General features: G+C 34.2%; 1 protein-coding gene across 1 annotated transcript; it reads right to left on the bottom strand.

The window, feature by feature from the left end:
- Positions 1 to 4,241: 4,241 nt before the first annotated feature.
- Positions 4,242 to 22,666, bottom strand: LOC107588362 (short transient receptor potential channel 7-like). Its single transcript, XM_016276436.1, has 6 exons — positions 22,365 to 22,666; positions 6,839 to 7,034; positions 6,319 to 6,540; positions 5,273 to 5,353; positions 5,087 to 5,162; positions 4,242 to 4,929 (listed from the first exon to the last, which is right to left on the bottom strand). Exons 1-6 carry the CDS (start codon positions 22,664 to 22,666, stop codon positions 4,787 to 4,789), a joined length of 1,020 nt encoding a protein of 339 aa, XP_016131922.1. The 3' UTR covers positions 4,242 to 4,786.

Below are 22,666 nucleotides of genomic sequence, written 5' to 3'. Positions count from 1 at the left end.
TCTATCTGTCTATCTGTCTGTCTATCTATCTGTCTATCTGTCTGTCTGCCTGTCTGCCTGTCTATCTGTCTATCAGTCTATCTGTCTATCTGTCTATCTGTCTATCTGTCTGTCTGTCTGTCTGTCTGTCTATCTGTCTATCTGTCTGTCTGCCTGCCTGCCTGCCTGCCTGTCTGTCTCTGTCTGTCTGTCTGTCTGTCTGTCTGTCTGGTCATGCTGAAGTTATGAGCACCAGGGAAAATGTATTGTATTGTTTCCTGACATTTGTTTTCTGCATGACAATAATATGAAGAGAACCGATAATGACAATAATTCACGAAGATAATTAAATATTAATATGTATATATACCCAGTGAAACTAAAAACATTTAAAACTTTTAATTTTAGTTATAAATAGAACAATTATGTTCTCCTTGTGCAAGTGAAAAATACACATTCTGAATATATGTGTATTTAATTAATTTACCATTAGTGAAACAAAAAATACAGTCAGATAAATCTAAAGTCTTACTGTAAAACTATCAAAAGTGTACGTCATGTAAACACTCTCATTGTCTTATTGTTTCTATAAAAAAAACGTCTGATTGAGCAAGTGTTTTTTACAGGCTAGAAAGTCTTCAATAAAAGTCCACAAATATTGTAGCGTGTGTGTGTGTGTGTGTGTGTTTAGGTGAATCTCACAAAATACACCAAAATCGAAAGAATAAAATCATATTTTGTACATTTTTGAAAATAGATTAATTTATTAAGACATAAATAACATTAATTAAAATATATAAAAAATATTTAATGTAAAAGTCCAGGTACCACCAAAAAAAAAAGTAATCATATTTTGCACATTAAAATGTAAAACATATAAAATTAAAATAGATAAAGATGTATAATCATTTAAATATATTCGTTTTTCTCAGTCGCTTTGGTGCATTTCTCGGATCAGAAATGAATTCCCAAAACTACTTGTTCAACCTCCACATCATCTAATCAATTGTGCACATCATAAAAGCAGTTTTTCATTCTTTTGAACAAGTTGCGATTGCTTTGGTACATTCATGCAATTGATTATGTAAATTTGTCTGCAGTTACATTATCAGTTGCTAATGTCATGTTGCTCAAAATGTATTATATAGTTCTCTGTGCAGCATTCTTACCCCCCAAAACATCTAGGCATTAGTTCATTGTATAAGTCATTAAATGGTGGATCTAGTTGTCATAAACTGTCAAGCATATTTTCTACACATTTCGATTAGACTTTTTGTAAATTTGCCATGAATTGTGCAGGTGACTCTTGACTTTCACTAATAAAGAGAATAAGGATCATGATAAAGCAGTTCTCTGAAATTGCCCAAAGGTGCATCTCATGAACCTTTCCTTGGAAAGCATACATAGAGAGAGAACAACACAAGAATTACAAATTCTGACAATGGATATTTCCTCCCCGTTGGCCTGGCAAATCAACAGTAGCTCTATGGTCAATGACATTCCAAACCACACCTTCTGCTTTTGGTCAGGTTGAAGCCAGCCTCATCCACATATATGAAGTTGTGAGATGGTTCACTTGACTCCAATTCCACGGTGCATTGCAAGGGAAGATATTCATTATGATATAGATGAGAATCTGTGGGCCGACAGACTGGCACGTCAGGAGGTGTAGACAGACTGCACTGCAATTCCTCAAACAGTGCTGCAGGCAAAAGCTAAGTTTCCTGTGTTTGCCTTTCAAATTTTTTATTTTGCCTTTGTGCCCATATTTCTTTTCTATATCACAATGACGTAATGTTTTTTTTTTGTCAGACCACTAGTAAAGTGTAACTGTGAATCCTGTCCAGTCTCTTTCAATCAATATCCCACATACAGTAGTGTGTAAATGTGTACTTTTGAAATGGATATATGGCATACATAAGAAGTGCAGCCTTCTGCATTTCAATACAGTAACTGTCATCCAAACTGTTGCCATAGTTTACATCAGGTAATACTAACAAAGTGCACTGTTATATTGACATCATGAATAAGCATTTTGACTATCTTGTTTGTGACTTTTCATTCTGATGGCACTGATATGTGCACTGACATAAATACTTACTTTTGAGAGATGAACTAAAGATTGTGAGTAAGTTACAGGCTTTTGCAGGTAATCCATAGTGTGGTGCTGTTTGTACAAATTGTTTTGAGAAATGCACATACTTCTTTGCAAATATTAAGGATGATTCGAGAAATGCACCAAAGCGACTGAGAACAACTGTAGCAGAAAAGCTTTAAATCAAAATGCCCAGGTGCCATAAACCATAATCAAAAGAAAAAAAATGAAATTCTACTTTGCATTTTTAAATGTAAAATACATTATATTAAATTAAAATATTAATATGCATAATAGAAATTAAAATTCATTAAAATGCTCCAGGTGCATTACAGAAATTATAGTATAGTATAGTATACATATTTATTTAATGCCATGTCAGCATCAAAGATTTTGATGGCAAAAACAATTTAAGTATAACAGATACAATAAAATACAGTAATGATAATTTAAAGGGAAATGTGCTTTAATGTCATGAAAATAATGCCACAAATCTTGCCACAAAATTTCTAAAAATAAGCTCATTATATACAGTTTTTTTTTTTTGTGAGATTCGCCCGTGTGTGTGTGTGTGTGTGTCTGTGTTATTGTGTTAATTAGACAGCCTGTATGGTGTGGAGAGGAAAAAAGATGTTTACGCACCTTCTCACTGTTACTGCTCATCTGACTCATAATTAAATGTTTCAAATATTTTTTCAATTAAATCATATCATAACTGTCAACATCACAGTGTTTTTATCTACTGTTTTCCTTTTCTCTGTATGTTTGTCTCCCGTGAGATATAATCTCAGGACAGGAAATTACTCTTAAGGGAGGCGATATCCCAGAATGCACTGCATACCTGCTTTGAGCCTTTTACCCTCGTTTAGTCTGTTTGTCTCTCCTCTCAGTTTTTCTCATCTCTCACTCTCTCTTCTGGAAGATGTTCAGTATCTGAGTGAATTCACATCAGTTCATCATTCACGGATCACAGTCCTGTGCTCATTTCCTTCATGTGTGCTGTGACCAGCTGTGAGATAAATCATTTTGATTGGACTGATGATGTAATCGAATCAGTCTTGGGAACTAAAGCTGTTTTATTATCAGAAAACATCACTACTCTTTTTTCACTTTATTGCAGCAACAACATCCCTTATTAACTAACTATCATTACAAATGTCTGAATGTGATTCATTAAATCAAGTGTGTGTCTGTATCAGTGCGTCTAGAATCTGATACATCTACATTCTACATCTGATAGAATTTTCTTTTCACAAATGTTCATTTTCTTTATTCTTAGCTGGTGATTTTTAGTGGATATATGACGTCAGTTCTATGGATGCTTGTTTCCACTACAGAATTAAAAAAAAAGATTGCAGCTTTTTTGTCCCTTTTTTCTAAGAAACAAAGTCAGAATTGCAAAACATAAGCTTGAGATGCTAAATCACAATTCTGAGAAGAAAGACTTTATGTCTCATAGTTAAGACTTTTCTTCTCAGAATTGGTCGTTTATAGCTCACAATTGCGGGAATCACGTAATTCAGCCTTTTCTCACAATTGCTAAGTAATATCTCACAATTTGGTATTTTTTTCTCAGAATAGGTAGTTTATATCTCGCAATTTCGGGAATTTCATAATTCAGCCTTTTTTTGCAATTGCTAGTTTATATCTCACAATTTAGACTTTTTTTCAGAATAGGTAGTTTATATTTCGTAATAGTGAGAATCTTGTATTTCAGAATTTGTTTTGCAATTGCTAGTTTATATCTCACAATTTAGACTTTTTTTCAGAATAGGTAGTTTATATCTCGCAATTGTGGGAATTTCATAATTCAGACTTTTTTTGCAATTGCTAGGTTATATCTTACAATTCGGACATTTCTTCTCAGAATAGGTAGTGAATAAATCTCGTAATTGCGGGAATCTTGTAATTTAGACTTTTTTTTTTCTTTCTCGCAATTCCTAGTTTATATCTCACAATTCAGACTTTTCTTCTCAGAATTGGTAGTTTATATCTCGTAATTTGGTCTTTTATTCTCAGAATAGGTAGTTTATATCTCGTAATCGCAGGAATCTTGTAATTCAGATGTTTTTTTTTGCAATTGCTAGTTTATATCTCACAATTCAGACTTTTCTTCTCAGAATTGGTAGTTTATATCTCACAATTTGGATATTTCTTCTCAGAACTGCTAGTTTATATCTCACAATTTGGATATTTCTTCTCTGAATAGGTCGTTTATATCTCACATTTGCGGGAATCTCGTAATTCAGCCTTTTTTCGCAATTGCTAGTTTATATCTTACAATTCAGACTTTTCTTCTCCAAATTGCAAGTAGAATTGCCCACAATTTTTAGAAAAACATTTTCAATTCAGTTCCAGATAAAACGGAATTGTGAGATAAAATAAACTTTTTTATTAATTTTTTAAAATTCCGTGTCAGAGTTAAGCTTCAAATTCACACAGATGTCAGATAATCTCATCAACTAGCACATCATCCACTAACCATAAACAGACAAATGCAATACTGTCTGTCTTCATTTTTAACTCTAGATCCGTTTTATCATATCAAACCGTACAAACATCTGTCTGTCATCTGTTTTGCTTGTAAAGTGTGTTTGTGCATCTTTTGTATGCACTTTGTATCTAATGAATGACATTCAGACATTAAGTGTCTTAAGTGTCCAGATACTGCTCCTAAACTACCACATCACTCTCTCCATCTGTCTGTCTGTCTCAAGGTTGTTTCTTGGCGTTCTTGCCAAACTTGTCACTGAGTTGCTGAATGAGGTCAGCCAGTTCTCCAGTGGCCTGAGATTTTTCTTCCAGAAGTTCGTAGCGCAGACTGGAGATGTCCTGTTTTATTTCCTTCAGTTCACCTTTAACACACACAGAGCTTAAGTTACTCATACCGTAGATAATCAGATTTTTACTTTTACACAAGAAAGTTTGAGTGATCAACAAGACACATGATTTGAGCTGACAGTCTTGGGTGAAATAAAACCAGAGCCTGCAGTAAATTTACTGGGTTTGTACCTTCATTAACTTCATCATTCTCTCCGTCGACCTGAGCCTTCAAAACATAGCGCTTAATCAAGCGCTTCATTATCTTCTGTTAGACAGACAGACATGAGGGAGAAAGAGCTCGTCAATTCAAACTGGCTGCATACAGAGATCATAATGAACTCTCTTCAGGTTCATATGGTTTGTTGAGTCTCTCACTTGATATCTTGTGGGGTTTTTGATGGGTTTCTTGACAGTGTTCTCCTCTCGGGTCCTGAGATTTGCTCGATGACGATCAGCCTAAAAAAAATGAAAGGCCAATATTCAACATGCATTACTGCTTTGAGTTTTCAGAATGTGAAACTGATTTTACACTGACATGTTTCATGTGTTATGAATAACCAGATGTGTTCGTTTTGTATCCATTACATTCTAAATATAATCAATCAAATAATATAGAGAGTAACTACATTTCACTTCAAAAACATGTAATTAATTAAAGGTATAAAAATAGGCATTAGCTCCTGATTATGTAATATGCCTTTTTTGCAATTTTCAAAACTATCTATCACTATATAAAGAAACCAATCACTGTATAAAATTATTACAAATAATATGCACTTTATTTATATTTATATTTATATCGTATATATATATATATATATATATATATAGTTTTTTAGACACACACACACACACACACACACACATAAATTCTGCACTTATTTATACAACTTTAATGATATTACTTTATATAAATGATATAACATTATATATTTTACACATATTGAATACTAAGTATAATCTATTCTACTAGTATAATTATAATTATATAAGAAGTATAATTAATTCTGCATTCTAAATGCAAAAGTCTTAGACTAAATGTGTTTTAGTCTAAATTCTCTCCAGTTTTCAGCATTAGTTCTCAATATAAGTTTTCTGATGCTGCATTTCGGAAGCTTACAGAGGCGAAACACTGCGAATACCAGATTTTAGCCATTTGTTCTTTAAATGACACTTGATTGAGTCTCACTGTCAAGATCATTTCCATTTAAAGGATCTTAATCAAAGTCTTTCTGTCCGTCTCAGACACAAAACTGCAGACGAGAGAGAACTGAGACATCAGGCAATCAGACAAGACATTCAGATCTGCTGTGAGACGGATTAAATTTAAAGAAAAATTACATCTACGATGCATGAAGAACTCAAATGTTGTTCAAAATCAAATATAAGTAGACACTTTTAGTGTGCAGTATGTGTTTTACCTTCGGGCGTGAATTGAGCATTCCCATCTCTAGCTCGTTTTCATGCTGATGACCTTTGCCCTTACACAGTCGTATAAGGCAGGACTTGACCCGGATGATCAGATAGTAGAAGGATTTTGGAGTGGGCACCAGGTTAAATGGCGCAGGCAGCGTCCGTCCTTCATCGAAATATGACAACCAGAGTTTAGCACGAGCAAACTTCCACTCCACATCAGCATCTTCCTGCAGAGATAGAGAGATTTATCAATTACATGGTGCAAGGTAAGTATAATCAGATGAATATGAAAAATTAGTTAGGTCAAAAGTAATCAAAAAACCTAAAATGTGTAATCTAATAGATTACGTTACTAACTACAGTTTTTCGTCATGTAATCATCAGTAATGGATTATTAAGTATAACATTCCCATCACTGCTTGTCAGGTAAATTTATCTTGCTTTAAGGAGATTTAGATATGTTTTTTTGTGAAACCAAGACTTCATTAAAATTAAGAATCAGTATTTTTTGCAGTAAACTCTTACCTCAATTTCCTGGTAGGAGCTGTTGATCATTGCGATCAGCATGTTGAGAAGAACCACCACCATGGTGACGTTATAAACCCCATACAAAATGTAACCGATGTTCTCGATGAACTTATGATCATACTTCAGAACCACAGAAACCACCTCCGACAGACCGAATATGGACCAGAACAGAGTCTTAAAGCTCTCCTCAACCCTGTCAACAAACACAGAGCAGAGGAACATTATTGCTCAGATGTTGCTCTTTCATTGATATTTTTTGTTTGTTTTTAGACAAACTAAACAAAACCAGTTTAAACCATTTTTTTCTAAATAAACAACTGAGAAAGCTTGTGATATGGATGGAGTTTGTGACAGAGACTTTTGTATCTTAGTAAATCTGGGCAGTTTGAGACCTGTTGCTATCTCTTCTAGAGATGAAACATATGAGATGTCTGGGGTCTTTTTCTCAGGAGAAACATCCGAGAGGAAGAAGAACTTCAGCAAGTCTTCAATTGAACACTTCTGTGATTGTGCTTTCTTGTGCACGAAACGTTTTTATTCCATCTGTGGCTGTGCCTGTTTTTATCAGAGAGCTGCATTCATGAGCTGAATGACTGCAGAATGAAGATGATGAATCACTCAGTGAATCAGATGGAGTGACGCTGGAGAACAGAAGAAAAGAGGCTCTGCCAAAGATGGAATATAAATCACCAACAAAAGTACTAAGGTTTGCATTGTGATTATTTTGAAGCACACTTTCTGTCCAAATTCTCACTGTTATGCATTTGGATACTTTTTTGTAATGTAAACAATAATAATATTTTAAAATATTTTTAATATACATTTTTAAGTTTTTTTTCAGCAATGGTACCACAACGAATACTACCATGACGCATAAATATTTAACAATTAAAATTATATATTATTATGTGTTTCATATTACAATGCTGCACATTTGGGGTAAAATGCCATTAATTGTAATGAAAAATGCCACAATGCAAAAAATAAAATAAATAAATAAGGTTTAATTTTCTTCATGTAAAATAAAAAATTAATTATTATTAATTTTGGGGTGTAATTAGGGTGTAATTATGAGCAGATTTTGTAAGATTCACGCAGATACTCTTTCACATTTATAATATTATAAATAAATAAGTACATACATACACACATACATACTGTCAGCGAATCACCACAATCACCAGCTCTGGACTCCATGTCCCAGAATCCTCCCCGGCTCACACCTGTTCTCAGTCACGATCACTATCACCTGAGTTCTGATTCCCCGCACCTGTCATCTGCAATCAAGTCACCATTCATAAGCATGCTACTTCCAATCACTCACCGTTCGGTCTACTGTTCACGACGCAGAACTTTACCAGACTCACTGAATGCAACTTACATGTTTATTCTTACCTCTAGTTCTCCGAAGATCTTCCATCGTTGTTCTCCTCTGCTCCGGTATTCTCCGCAAACCTGCATAGAACCAAACGTCAATCCACCGCTAAGAATCATTGGACTTTACTTTGTGTTGAATTCTCACCTGCTATTGCTCCAGACTATCTGCCTTTGCCATACCTGTCAATAAACCTGCTTTTCATTCACTTACCTGTTGTCTCTGGCTTGATCTGTGACAACAGACCGGACCAAAAAAACAAAATGCTTCTCTCCGCAGCTATGGAAGTTGCTGCGTAGTTTGCCGCCCTAGCTCCCCAGGATCTCCCATTTGTGGAGTATGCTAGGGAGTCCTGCGGGATTGCCGTGAGCATGGCGTTAGACGATGCAACGCTCAACTCTCTGTTCTGGATCGGGGCCAACTACCATCGCCCTGTGGTCCTCCAAGACACTACTGGACTGAGCTGGAGGGAAGGGATCCTCCGGTGTCTAGTGAGGGTCCATCCCCGATCCAGAACCAGCTCGCCGTCAAGTCTGCCAGCCGTTCCGAAGCCAAGCCTGCCAGCCGCGGCATTCACAAGCCCGCCGCTCGTGGCTCTCTCCAGCCCGCTGGCCATTCCTCAGTCAAGCCCGCCGGCCGAAGGCTCACTCAAGCCCGCCGACCACACCTTTGATCCCAAACCTAGAGGGGAATCTAAGGAGGAGAAAGTGTTGGCTCCAGCCCCCGAGCTCGCGCCAGTGTCGGCTCCAGCCCCCGAGCTCGCGCCAGTGTCGGCTCCAGCCAATGGCCTTCTGAGTTCCCTGCTCCGCCGTGGCCTCCTGAACTGCCTCCTCCGCCATGGCCTCCTAGTCTGCCTGCTCTGCCATGGCTCCCTCATGGCCCCTGAGCTCCCTGTGCCACCATGGTACCCTGGACTGCCTGATCCGCCCTGGAGGTATTCCCTGTGTCCCAGTCCTGCACCAGTTCACTCTCTACGGTTCACTACACAGAACTTTACCAGACTCCCTAAATGCAACTTGCCTGTTTATTCTTACCTCTAGTTCTCCAAAGATCTTCCACCGTTGTTCTCCTCTGCTCCTGGATCCCCTATTCTCCACGAACCTGCAAAGAACCAAACATCAATACACCGCTAAGAATCATTGGACTTTACTTTGAGTTCTCACCTGCCATTGCTCCAGACTATCTACCTTTGCCATACTTGTCAATAAACCTGCCTTTTATTCACTTACCTGTTGTCTCTGGCTTGATCTGTGACGCATGCATACATAAAGGTCCTAAAAATAGGATTAATTTGCCTCATGTAAAATAAAAATTTCTTTATGATTTTAGGGTGAAATATGAGCAGATTGATTCATGCAGATTATTTCACTCTTGTGTATAATTTGGCAACAATTATATATTAAATATAATTGCATTCACTTTTCTTCCTTTTTTTTTTTTTTTTTCACTGTAAAATTTTCCTTTTTTAATTTAAGTCTCTCTATTTAACACTTGATATTTTCTCAGTCTTTCATTCATTATTAATATATCTAGATGTGGTTTAGAGTTTCTCTCCATCTCTAGCAATTTATTTGAATTCAAACAGTAGGTATATTATAGCCATGAGCAACTGGTTTTATTAACATGTAAATCATATTAGAAAGAGACCATTCAAAAAAAATTATCCACCTAAGAAGTTCTTCTACCGCTTCTGTTATGATCTCTCTCTCTCTCTCTCGCTCTCTCTCGCTCTCTCTCGCTCTCTCTCTCTCTCTCTCTCTCTCTCTCCATTTACCCTCATAAATTACATCTTCTCTTTATTGTTCTTAATGACACTTATTTTCAACTCATCTTTCCTGTTTTCCATCCATTAGTCTCTCTAAAGAAAGACTGGCCCAAATATTAGCGGGAGATTAGATGCCATCACGACGCCGATCAGAATGATGAAACCAGCTCGTCTGTTTAATATTAAAAATATTCTTTTGTGTGATGAGAGATGAAAACTTTAGTTCCTCTGTCATTCTTTAGATGGTTGCTGACAAGATCAAAAGCTAATAAATGTGTGTGAGCTAAAACTGACCCCTAAAGTAAATCTGACAAAACCTCAGTGACACCTAGTGACAATCTGTCAAGAAAAACAAGTCAGCTCAATTTAGAGAAGAGCCTTAATGGAATAACTCACCCAAAAAGTTACATTTGCTGAAAAGGTACTCACTCTCAGGCCATCCATGATGCAAATGAGTTTGTTTCTTCATCAGATTTGGAGAAATGTAGCATTACATCACTTGCTCATCAGTGGATCCTCTGCAGTGAATGGGTGCCGTCAGAATGAGAGTCCAATCAGCTGATAAAAACCACAATAATCCAAAAGTAATCCACACCACTCCAGTCCATCAATTAAAGTCTTATGAAGCTAAAAGCTGCATGTTTGTAAGAAACAAATCTATATAAGACGTTTTAACTTCAAACCATTGATAAAATATGAGTCCTCTATCCATACTATTGCTTTCTCAAGGGAATGTCATGAAAAACAGTCCAAAACAGTTCTAAACAAATATATATATCTCATTTTGACGGCACCTATTCACTGCAGAGGATCCATTGGTGAGCAAGTGATGTAATGCTACATTTCTCCAAATCTGTTCCCATGAAAAAACAAAAACATCCACATCTTGGATGGCCTGAGGGTGAGTATATTTTAAGAAAACTTTCAATTTTGGATTAACTAATTCTTTAAGACATGTATCCTTCTCTGAAAAGGCAATCCCGAAATTCACTGCAATAGGATAATAACTTGATAATAAAAGAGAAATGATTACAATGCCCTGCTTCATATTTGCTGAATAAAATTCAACACTTGTTTTTGACTAATTGTGGGCTGATGATTCTAAACGTGTCTGTTTTGCTTTGAGCATGTGACACTTTCTCACAAAATATGATGAAAAGCATTTTTGCTTTTCACAACTATTTGTAAGGTGAAGTCATCTTGTATTCTCCCTTAATCAGTAGAACAACTGTCACAAAGACATGATTCCAGTCTTCCTCTGAGCCAGATTACAACTATTTCTTTCATTCTCAGCTCATTTTCACACATATGAATGATTGTGAACAGTCCAATGATTGTGCTATGTTCAAACAGTGACAGAAAATTACAGATTTTGTGAAAATAAAAAGCTTATTTTGTAAAGTTGTTTTCACCATATATATATTTTCTCTATATATATATATATATATATATATATATATATATATATATATATATATATATATATACACACACACAGTATATATCAAATTAGGTAATATTAGGTCAGAATTATTATTAGATTTGTGACCCTGGACCACAAAACCAGCCATAAGTAATACAGGTATATTTGTAGCAATAGCCAACAATACATTGTATGGGTCAAAATTATCGATTTTTCTTTTATGCCAAAAATCTTTAGGATATTAAGTAAAGATCATGTTCCATGAAGATATTTTGTAAATGTCCTACCGTAAATATGTCAAAACTTAATTTTTTATTAGTAATATGCTAAAAACTTTATTTGGACAAATTTAAAGGCAATTTTCTCAGTATTTAGATTTTTTTTTTTGCACTCTCAGATTCCACATTTTCAAATAGTTGTATCTCAGCCAAATATTGTCCTATCCTTATTTATTCAGCTTTCAGATGATGTATAAATCTCAATTTTAAAAAAATTACCGTTATGACTGGTTTTGTGTTCCAGGGTCACATTTTATAAATATACAGTATTTAATTCACTATTGAAAAGAATCAATAACAATTGTGAGTTACACTATTTATGTAACGCTTCAAATCCATCACTTACGAGGTTCAATTTCAATCAGGACGTCATCTTTAAAGACAGCTATGTAGGTGGTGGATAGCAAAGCAGCTCACTAGGTTTTGGAATGCAGCGACTATGATTAACTTCACAGAAGTCTACACTAGAGCTTCTCAACCACCTTTGCTTCAGATGTGTCTCTGTATATGTGTTAGTAACTGGTTAGTCACAGGTAAATGTCCTAAAACTGCACAAACACACACAGAAGCATATATTTCCTTAGAGCCGTTCTCTCTCTGTGTGTTTCACAAAATTACTTCACAGTGAACGTGCTTAAAGATGTAGGCAGAGAGAAAGAGAGAGACGCTTTCTGACTCATGTTTAGGTCATCTATCTTCCTTGAACACACACAAACACACACACACACACACACACACACACACACACACACACACACACACACACACACACACAGCAGGTTCCAGTTTTGTGTTGGTTTCTCTTCTGTTGCTTTGCGCCCACAGACTGGGCAAGAAATCCATCCCCTCTCTCTTGATTTCTCTCTTTCTTAAAATATCATCCGTATTTTATCCAGCCGTAGACTGACTTTCATTCCCGTGTGTTTACAGGAATAGCTCTCACGTCTTCTGCTTCTTCAGGTCTTTAGCATTTATATTTAATTCATTTAGGAGATGCTTTTGTACAAATCGATTGACTAATGAGGTCTGGTGCAACACAAGCGATTCATCTTAACCAAAGCACTAGTGTTCCTCAGGGCTTCTGGCTTGAATGCAAATGAGGAGGGCGGGGTCTTCAAACCTGTCCTGAAGATGACCTAGAAAATCTTTTCAAAAATCTAATGCATAATTCATACGTTGGAATAATCTACAACACTTGATTATTCCATGTCTTGTAGATCAATATTTCACTTTTTTTCAATATCTCTCTCATGACATTCGATTGATTGTTAAAGATGCTCTGAGCATGTGTGTGATGCCGCATATATTTATATATAAACACACACACACACACACATATATATATATTAGGGCTGTCATCGTTAATGCGTTAACGCATGCAATTCATTTTACAATCCTTAACGCGTTAAAATAATTTAAGGCAAATTAACACAAAATTACTGAAGTACAATTTCTATTCTAACTCTTTAACCCAATTTTGCTACTCTGCTTGTGATTAGATCATTTTAAGCTGCTCAACTCCGGGAAAGTTTTCAGTCCAATGATCCAGTAAGCGAATGCATTCAAACAATCCGTCCAAAACAGCGCTAATATGAAGGAAACCAGGCTGATTACATCAGAGATTGCAGAGAGAACAGAGACTTGCGTTGCGTTTTAAGTGAATTATTCATTCAAGTGTGTTTCGCTTTAAAACACGAGCTCTGTCATATTCTGTGATTGTCTCTGAAGAGCGCGAGCCCGCACATGTCACACGCTTGTGTGAAGTACAGACTGAACGGAATGTCAACACATCCCACCGCTGTATGGCCAGATGATGGCCAGGCTACGGTTTCTAGACTGGATAACTAGTCTCGCTAGTAAAGTTTTGATGGATGAAGACTGCAATCACAGTAAAGACGATTGTAATGGCGTACAGGAGTCGTACAGTACAGTAAGCACACGTGAGTCTGTTATAATAATGCGTGTATGAGTGCTCTTGACGCACTGATCGCACATTGTATTTATGCACAAGCACAGACATTTTTACGTACATTCACGCTGTTTCCACTCACATTCACGATAATGTTTTGATTTGTCGTGTGTATGTTGCTGTGTTTAGTTATACTGAATGGATCATTGTACTGTAGTAGATATATGCAGTCAGCAGGCGACTGGTTTAGGTTTTTTTTTTGGCATCTTGGTCCTGTTCGGTATAGCAACTTGGCTTCTCTAAAATGTAAAAAATGCTCTTTGCTGTTGCACTGTACCCATACTATAAAATTCAGATTTTTATTTTTCTTTCATACAGTATGTGCGTATATGGGCTCCTTATATCATTTGGTTCTTTGGTGTCTTTTTGGAGTTTCTAAGTGTCCTTTTTTGGAAAGACATCTAAATTTATCTTGAAAAAACCTTGCAGAAAATATAGATTTTTGAGAATCACCTTTCAATCTTTTGGTTTACTTTGCTGGATATAGCAAATGATGACAAAATAAACATTTGAAACAAGATAAACAATCTATGCTTAATTTCATGAAGTGTGCGATTAATCGCGATTAATCACAGAAAAAGGATGTGATTAATCAGATAAGAAAATGTAATCGATTGACAGCCCTAATATATATATATATACAGTGGGTACGGAAAGTAATGTCTGAATGTCTGAATACTTTTCGTACCCACTGTATATATATATATATATATATATATATATATATACACACACACACACACACACACACACACACACACACACACACACACATATTTATGTACACACGTTTATATTTAAAATCATAAATTACTATATTATTATATAATTATTAAACATTATTACATAAAATATTTCTACATTTATTATATTTATATTTCAAATGTATATTATTTATTAATAATAACATAAATTAATATAATATATTTCTATACGTATATTTTCCCCATTTATAACATATGTATGTGTGTATACATTTATATATTTAATTTGTATATAACATTATAATCATATTATTTATACTTATTTATATTTATATAATTTATATTTATACTTATTATATTTATAAATATGTTAATTATTAATTATATTTATATATTTATTACATATGTATATATGCATACGTGCTTTTATATGTGTGTGTGTGTATGTACATATATGTGACCCTGGAGCACAAAACCGGTCATAAGTCGCACGGGTATATTTGTAGCAATAGCCATTAATACATTGTTAGGGTCAAAATTATTGATTTTCCTTTTATGCCAAAAATCATTAGGATATTAAGTAAAGATCATGTTCCATGAAGATATTTTATAAATTTACTACTGTAAATATATCAAAACTTAATTTTTGATTAGTAATATGGATTGCTAAGAACTTCATTTGGACAACTTTAAAAGCGATTTTCTCAATATTTAGAGAATATTTATTTTGCACTCTCAGATTCCAGATTGTCAAATAGTTGTATGTCGGCCAAATATCCTATCCTAACAAACCATACATCAGTGGAAAGCTTATTTATTCAGCTTTCAGATGATGCATAAATTTAATATTCAAAAAACTGGCCCTTATGACTGGTTTTGTGGTCCAGGGTCACATATAATTTATTACATTATTTACACATTTATTATATTTATATTACAAATTTGTTATTATTAATATTACTTCACTTATTAATTATTTATGTATTACATTTATATTATTTATTAATAATATTTTATAAATGTATATTCACACATTTGTGTGTGTGTGTGTGTTTGTGTGAAGCTTTATGCATTTTCAAATAATTCTGCAAAATCCTTGAGTGACAGCAGGCCCCCGGGGGTGACATTTTTCAAGTTTTTCTTAAATGTTTTTATATGTTCCCTGGCGAAAACCCACACACTGAGGCACACACTTTAAAAGACTCTATGAGAGGAATCCTGTGCTGAAATGAAGCTCCTCACACAGCTTCTGCCAGCGGGAGAGTTTTTCCTTTTCTTTCCTGGTTCGAGGACATTTTCACTCATTCTGTCCATTCCTGTCTGCCTGTTTCCTCTGGTTCTTTATCTCTGAGTGTAAAAGTGCAAAGCCTGCAGTGGCGCTTCACAGAGACGCTCCAGCATCACGTCTCTCTCTCTCTCTCTCCCGGCTGAATTCATTCAACACTGAGGCCACTTGAACATGTTTGAGTATTCAGTATTCACTCTCATTCTTTTTAGTGCAAACCTGCTCTATGTGTAAATGAGCCTCAGCATTGATTGTGCCTTATTCTCTAAATGAGCACAACCTAACACACAGAAACGACCTGCATCATGAGGATGGCGGCATGCGATGACATGCAGCACATTTTGTGGCACGTTTGCATCTATTATTTATTATTACACCTTTAGTGAAACTGGTACTAAACAACACAGGTGGTGCATGCAAAGTCATGCTGCAATCCATTCTTAGTCAAGAATCCCCTGTTTCACACGAGACACTGAGCCGCAGAGATACTACACACACGCACACACACACACACACACACTCACACAGAAGTATCTGCGCTCTAACCTTTAAGGCTTGTTAGCAAACCTGTGAGTGTTTCAACAATGCTGAATCTCAAAACAATCTGTCTGCCATTCATTTCCCCTGATTCACCCTGAATCCAGGGACAGACTGACCCTGCGGAGAACACACTGTAACGCTGGACAGAAAAACATCTGCAGAGCTTGAAAAGTTCACACCAGATAATTACACAAAATCACATTTGCAATATGACAAACTTCCATAATATGACACATTTCTGAGTTAAACTAAGTATTCAGTGGGAAATAATGTTTTGCTATTTTAAGTTTTAAAAGTCAGCTAAATTATTAAAAGTATAGAATATTCAGGGCTGAATCTGTCATTTGATGGCACAAGCACAGCTAAACGTCAAATATCTACTAACTGTATATTGTAACTGTTGAAATAAAAAAATCAGCTTTGTTGGCAGAAAGGTTTTTTTTTTTTCCCGAGGATTATTTCTGTGAAAAAAACTGGGGCACTTTTTGGATTTCATAGAAAGAGAAAATTTTTTAAATATATATATATATAATAATGTTGAATTCAAATAATAATGTCTACTGCATGTTTGTTAGTTCACAGTTCAACTAATGTTAAATGCTTTTGTAAATGCCTAGATTAACTAACATTAATAAATGCTGTAGAAATTAGTTAACAAATGCAGTTAACTAATGTTCACAAATTAAACCAAATATAGAAAGCACATATAATTTCCTCTTGAACAACATGCAATGATGAATTATGTGTACTAAAAATTGATCAATAAACTAAATGAGGCCAACTATCATTGCAGTCGTAGTAGTCGTGCAAGTTAACATGTTTCAAGTTGTATTTAAGCACTCATTAAAGTCTGTCCACGTCCTGATGAAATATATGAAAATGCATGAACTGATTAAATGTATAGTCTTAATGCACTGAGAGTCACTTTGGATAAAAGCACCTGGCAAATGCAGAAATGTATATGTAAATGAAATATCTAATGGTCACTCTGACTTTAGCAAACACAATCTGCAGTCATGCATTTGGCAGACGCTTTTATTCAAAGTGACTTAAGTTGCATTTAAGGTCTGCATTTGATCAGTTCATGCATTCCTCGAGAATCAAACCTATGACCTTTGTGTTGCTCTTCTGTTTCAGCTGCGGTGATTTTTGACACGTTCTGAAGCTATCTTTTACTTGCTCTATTTACAGATTGTCATACCTCCACATTAAGCCTCCGTCTTCCACATCTGAGGTTAGTTAAGTTCGTTGGAGGCGCAGAGGTGTTTGACGGTCTCATGACTAATGAGTTCCACCTTCTCCATGTGAACTTTATCAAGGCAGGCTGGGAAATGCTGCATGTTTCTCTATAAGGAGCTGGAGATGAAAGCAGATCCACACTGCCCTCTACTGACACCACACACACACACACACACACACACACACACACACACTGTTCACAAGTTACACACACTACATGGAACTGAACTCAATTCACCTCTGACACTAGAGGAACTTCAATGTTTACATTATTACAGTATCAAGAATAAAATTAAATATATTTACTTAGACACAAAATGAAGAAAATATCTGTTCTTATGTGTGCATGTTCTTATTAGCAACAAAAATAAATAAAATAAATCTCGTATAGTAAAATGTTAAATGTTTTTGTTTGCAAAATAATAATACAATTATAATAAAAATGTATATAATTAAAAATAGTTATGAATTAAAATGTCATTAAAAATATGAATGAATTAAACAACAATGATAATATAAATATACAGTATATATATATATATATATATATAATATATATCAATGAATGTTATTATTATTAGTAATAGTAGTATTGTTTTTTCATTTATTAATAATGTCTCTCTCTTTCTCTCTCTTTCTCTCTCGATATATATCATACAATTATTAAATATTAATTAAACCAATTATTCTTTTTGTTTCATTTATTAAGATTTATTGATATATTAATAATGGCTGCATTTAAAATGTCTATATACAGTATACCTTAATCATTAAATTATTAAACAACAATAAATAATAATAATAATACAAATTTTAATATGCTCAGGTTTAATTAATACACACACACACACGCACACATGTATATATATATATATATATATATATATATAGTTTATATTTATATATAGTAATAAATAAATATAAACAACAATAAAATAAATATAATATCAATAAAATTATTATTATTATTATTACTACTACTACTATTACATATTATGGAAGTTCTAAGCGGCCATGCATTATTTTTTTCCCCCCGTTATAACGAGAAAACAAGAAGCGAAAAAAAAAATAATGCATGGCTGCTTAGAACTTCCGTAACATACTACTACTATTACTATTACTATTATTATTACTACTACTACACTATTGTTTATATGTTTTTTGTTTATTATTATTATTATTGAGGTGATTGCTTACGGTACATGTAATATAAAATAATGTGAACTGTTCCACACATTTGAAATGTTTCAAAACAACATAAAAATCCCTTCCTGCAGGCCAGTAAGCTTTCATTTTTAATGTCCTAATAATGTCTTTTTTGGGAAGGTTTTCTGTTGTATGGCAGGTGTCACATGTCACCATGTTAGGCTGACCTTCCGGTCCACATCAAACCTAAACCTGAGCTCAAACACAGTTCACCTTCACTGATTCAGATTAAATCAGTCTGTGGGCTCTCATTGATTTCATCTGCTCTGCGGCTCTTATTGTCCTAAAAACAGTCTCTATTGCTGCAGGACGCTCTGTGATGAGCACCGAATGATTAAAATCGACGCATCCTCTGACAGGCCCAGATACGTGGATGGGACTCTCCATTTAGAGCCCTCACGGAGGAGCGTAACCATGGCGACGCTAACAGGGTTTCCGTGGGCCGTTACGGGCCGGTAGCTGGCAGTGCATCGCTTTAATCAGCATGCTAATTTCTCACCTACAGCGAACAAAACTACCAGCACAGACACAACACATCGTAATTAGGTTGAAACACATTACTGGCCAACACCAGCGAGATCTCTTTAATGCACCCATTCATTCTCACAGATAGTAATAAAAGATTGCAATATGTTTTGTTTACAATAATATTGTGATTGTTGTTTTAACGATTTAGAAGCTGACATTATCAAGCATGTCAAAAACAAACAAAAACTGGCCTAAAGAGTAGCCTAGCAGAATTTAAACGACCCCAAATTAAATCATTGAAAGCAAAAATGTCTCTCTATGAGGGTTTGTCATGTATTTCTATATGATATAGTTTTGCAATATCACACGAGCAAATGTGCTGTATTTCCCAAAACACAACTTCAAAGTGATATTGATTTTATACCGTTAAAATACAGCTATCACCAGCAAGAGAAAAAAAACATGAATTTCACATATGGTAAAATATTCAGAGGATGATTTTTTTATAATTATAATAACAACATTATTGATTTGGCTGTAGTAATCAAAGCGTGCCTATATACAGCCATATTGCATGGCTATGAGTTTGATATTGCGTTTATACAACAGTTCGATGGCACAAGTGTGTAAATACATAAAAAATAACAATGGGGTGTCTTTAAAAGCTCTCTTTTGTGCAGAACTGCTTCCTTCCGCCACGGATTCAAATCTAAAGTTGACAGTTTAACAGCTAAGCCCAAGCCTCCATTACTAATTAAAAAACGTCACTTTAGAACTAGTAACAGAGGAACGTTGAGTTGCTTCATTAAAAGCTTATTGTATTACTGTATTAAAAGCAGTGTATTATGTGTAATACAGTATTATGAGAGAGAGACTGACTGAGAGAGTGTGATTACCTGCATCTGATACAGCATTCATTCTTCAGCCCAATCTCATATTCACAAAAATACATTAGTTTGAATGTCAGCTGAGGAAAGCAATATCTTTGTCGTACTATCCTTTCATCTGTTAAGGGTGATTTTTATTGGCAGCACTGCTCAGTGCATTTGTTGGCTGCATCTTGTGGTTGAAAGTAAAAATAATTTCCTTGTTATTAAAAAGACATTTCAGTCTCTTTCAATATAAAAGTCTTTACTGCTAACTCATAAAAACTCTCTTTCACCATTTAATGGCAGAACAATGCACTAAAATCATCATCACGAACACACACCGTTTCTACTAAATATTTTACATACTTCTATTATTTATATAAAATATTATTTATTGAATAATAGTATTTAATAAACAACAACAACAGCCATCATAATCATTTCTAGGTGATTCAGGCGAAAGTACAAAGGCAGCACTCTGACATACAGCATTAAAGTTATATAAAATATAACTTTAGACCTTGCCCAATAACAATAATATTCAAATGAATAAATATAAAATGTATTCATTTTTCTTTCTTAATTAATTATGTGTGTGTGTATGTTTGTGAAAACTTGACAATTAATAATAATAATACTAATAATAACATTTATTTATTGCTATTGATTTTACACAAAAGTTCAATAAATGTACATATTTTGAACAAATCAATGATTCAATGATCTATTCATAAAGATGGTCACTTGCTTCATTTCTAAATTAATTAGCGTTTGAATGAATCAAATGAATGAATGAATGAATGAATTAATGGTCTCAGTGACTCACTCATAAAAACAGTGACTTTATTTTTACATTTAAAGTATCAATTCTTTTTTTAATAATTTAATATTTCATTGTTCAGAATATTATTTTTAAAACATTGGTCTAAATTTTTTATAAATTTTTTATATTTTTTCTAATATTTAAAAAACATTAATTTAGTATTATTTATGCAATTGTAATTGTGGTGTAAATATATCTAAATGCTTCTAAATACGAATTATTGCGATCGACAAAATCCCAGAAATAATAATATAATTTTTTGTAATTATTGCACACCCCCAGATAGTAATGAGAAAAAATGAGACTTTCACTGAAGCATCCTGCTTGATGTTTCTCCTGAGAAAAATCTAGAAATAATCTCAACAATGTCTCAGACTAGGCTCATGTGTCCAAGCTGCTCTCCAGACATTTTATAGCAATGTATTGCAAAACATGATTGTCTTACTTTGTATTTTTGTCTTGTATTAAATAATCCATTATGTTTAAAGTATACATAGGTTTGCATTGATAATGCTATATACACATACATATATATATATATATATATATATATATAGGTTGGGCAATTGCAAGTCACAGTAATATTAAATTATTTTAATGTAAATTAATATATATATTTTTTTTATTTATTCATGATAATGATTATTTTTATTATTCAGACGACATCACGTTAATAATTTTTTATATTGTTGGCCAATCGCAGGTCACGTTAGTATAAATTACTTTCAGTGAGACATGTTTATTTTAAATAAAATTTTTATCTTTTTTTATGCACAAAAAATATTTTTCTGTTCAGTTCATGTCACGTTAATAATTTTACATATTTCTGGCCAACTGCAGGTCACAACAAATTATTAAATAATTTCAGTGATACTTTTTTATGTAAATAAACATTTTTTTTGCACAATAAACTATTTTTTGTATTCAGCTCATGTCATATTAACAATTTTACATATTGTAGGCAAATTGCAGGTCACTAATATTAAATGTTTTCAGCAAAAATATTTAATGTAAATAAATATTTGATTATTTTATGCACAAAAAACCAATGCCACGTTAATTATTTTACATATTGCTGTCCAATTGCAGGTCAAATTTCAGCAAGAAATGTTTAATGTAAATAATTTTTTACTTTTAATAATGCACAGTTTTTACAGTGTTGCATGTGTGATGTAAAATATATCCTCTAATTATAAACATAGTAATAATAATTTAAAAAATGAACTCTGTAACAATAATATAGTTTCACATATTGTAGGCCAGTATTAAATAATTTAATCTGTGAAATGTTTAATGTAAAAAAAAAATTTGTTTTGTCGCATGATTTTTTTTTACTGTGTTGCATGTGCAATGTGAAATCTGGGTATAATTATAAATATAATAATAAGTAATCAAATATTTAATCTAAAAAAATTAAACATTTGATGTTTGAAATTTCTTATAAAATAAGTTGCGTAATTTCTGCACCACCAGCAAAAAAAAGAGATGCAAAAATGTTATCAAATTTTTCAATTTCTTCATAAAATGTGTGTTAGTGTGTGTGGTTGCAAGGGTGTTGCTATGGCTGCATGTCACTCACGTGGTGAAGGCGGGGTTATATTTGGCCCCCAAGTAATAGGAGTACAGGTTGAACATGCCGATCATAAAGGCCACGAAGACCATGATGAAGATAACCATGAACTTGAAGATGTCCTTCACGGTTCGTCCCAGAGAGATCTGCAGCGGGCCAAAGCTCTCGTTGGCCGGGAGGATGTAGGCGATGCGAGAGAAGCTCAGGACCACGGCGATGGCATACAGACCCTCGGAGATGATCTGAGGATCTGACGGCCTCCACCTGTTCCTCGCTGCGACAGAGACACGTACAGAGAGCTTTGGCTGCAT

The sequence above is a fragment of the Sinocyclocheilus grahami genome, unplaced genomic scaffold (genome assembly GCF_001515645.1).
Source record: "Sinocyclocheilus grahami isolate Dianchi unplaced genomic scaffold, SAMN03320097.WGS_v1.1 scaffold102.1, whole genome shotgun sequence".
In the NCBI taxonomy this organism is placed as follows: domain Eukaryota; kingdom Metazoa; phylum Chordata; class Actinopteri; order Cypriniformes; family Cyprinidae; genus Sinocyclocheilus; species Sinocyclocheilus grahami.
This window is presented reverse-complemented; position numbering and strand designations above follow the sequence as displayed.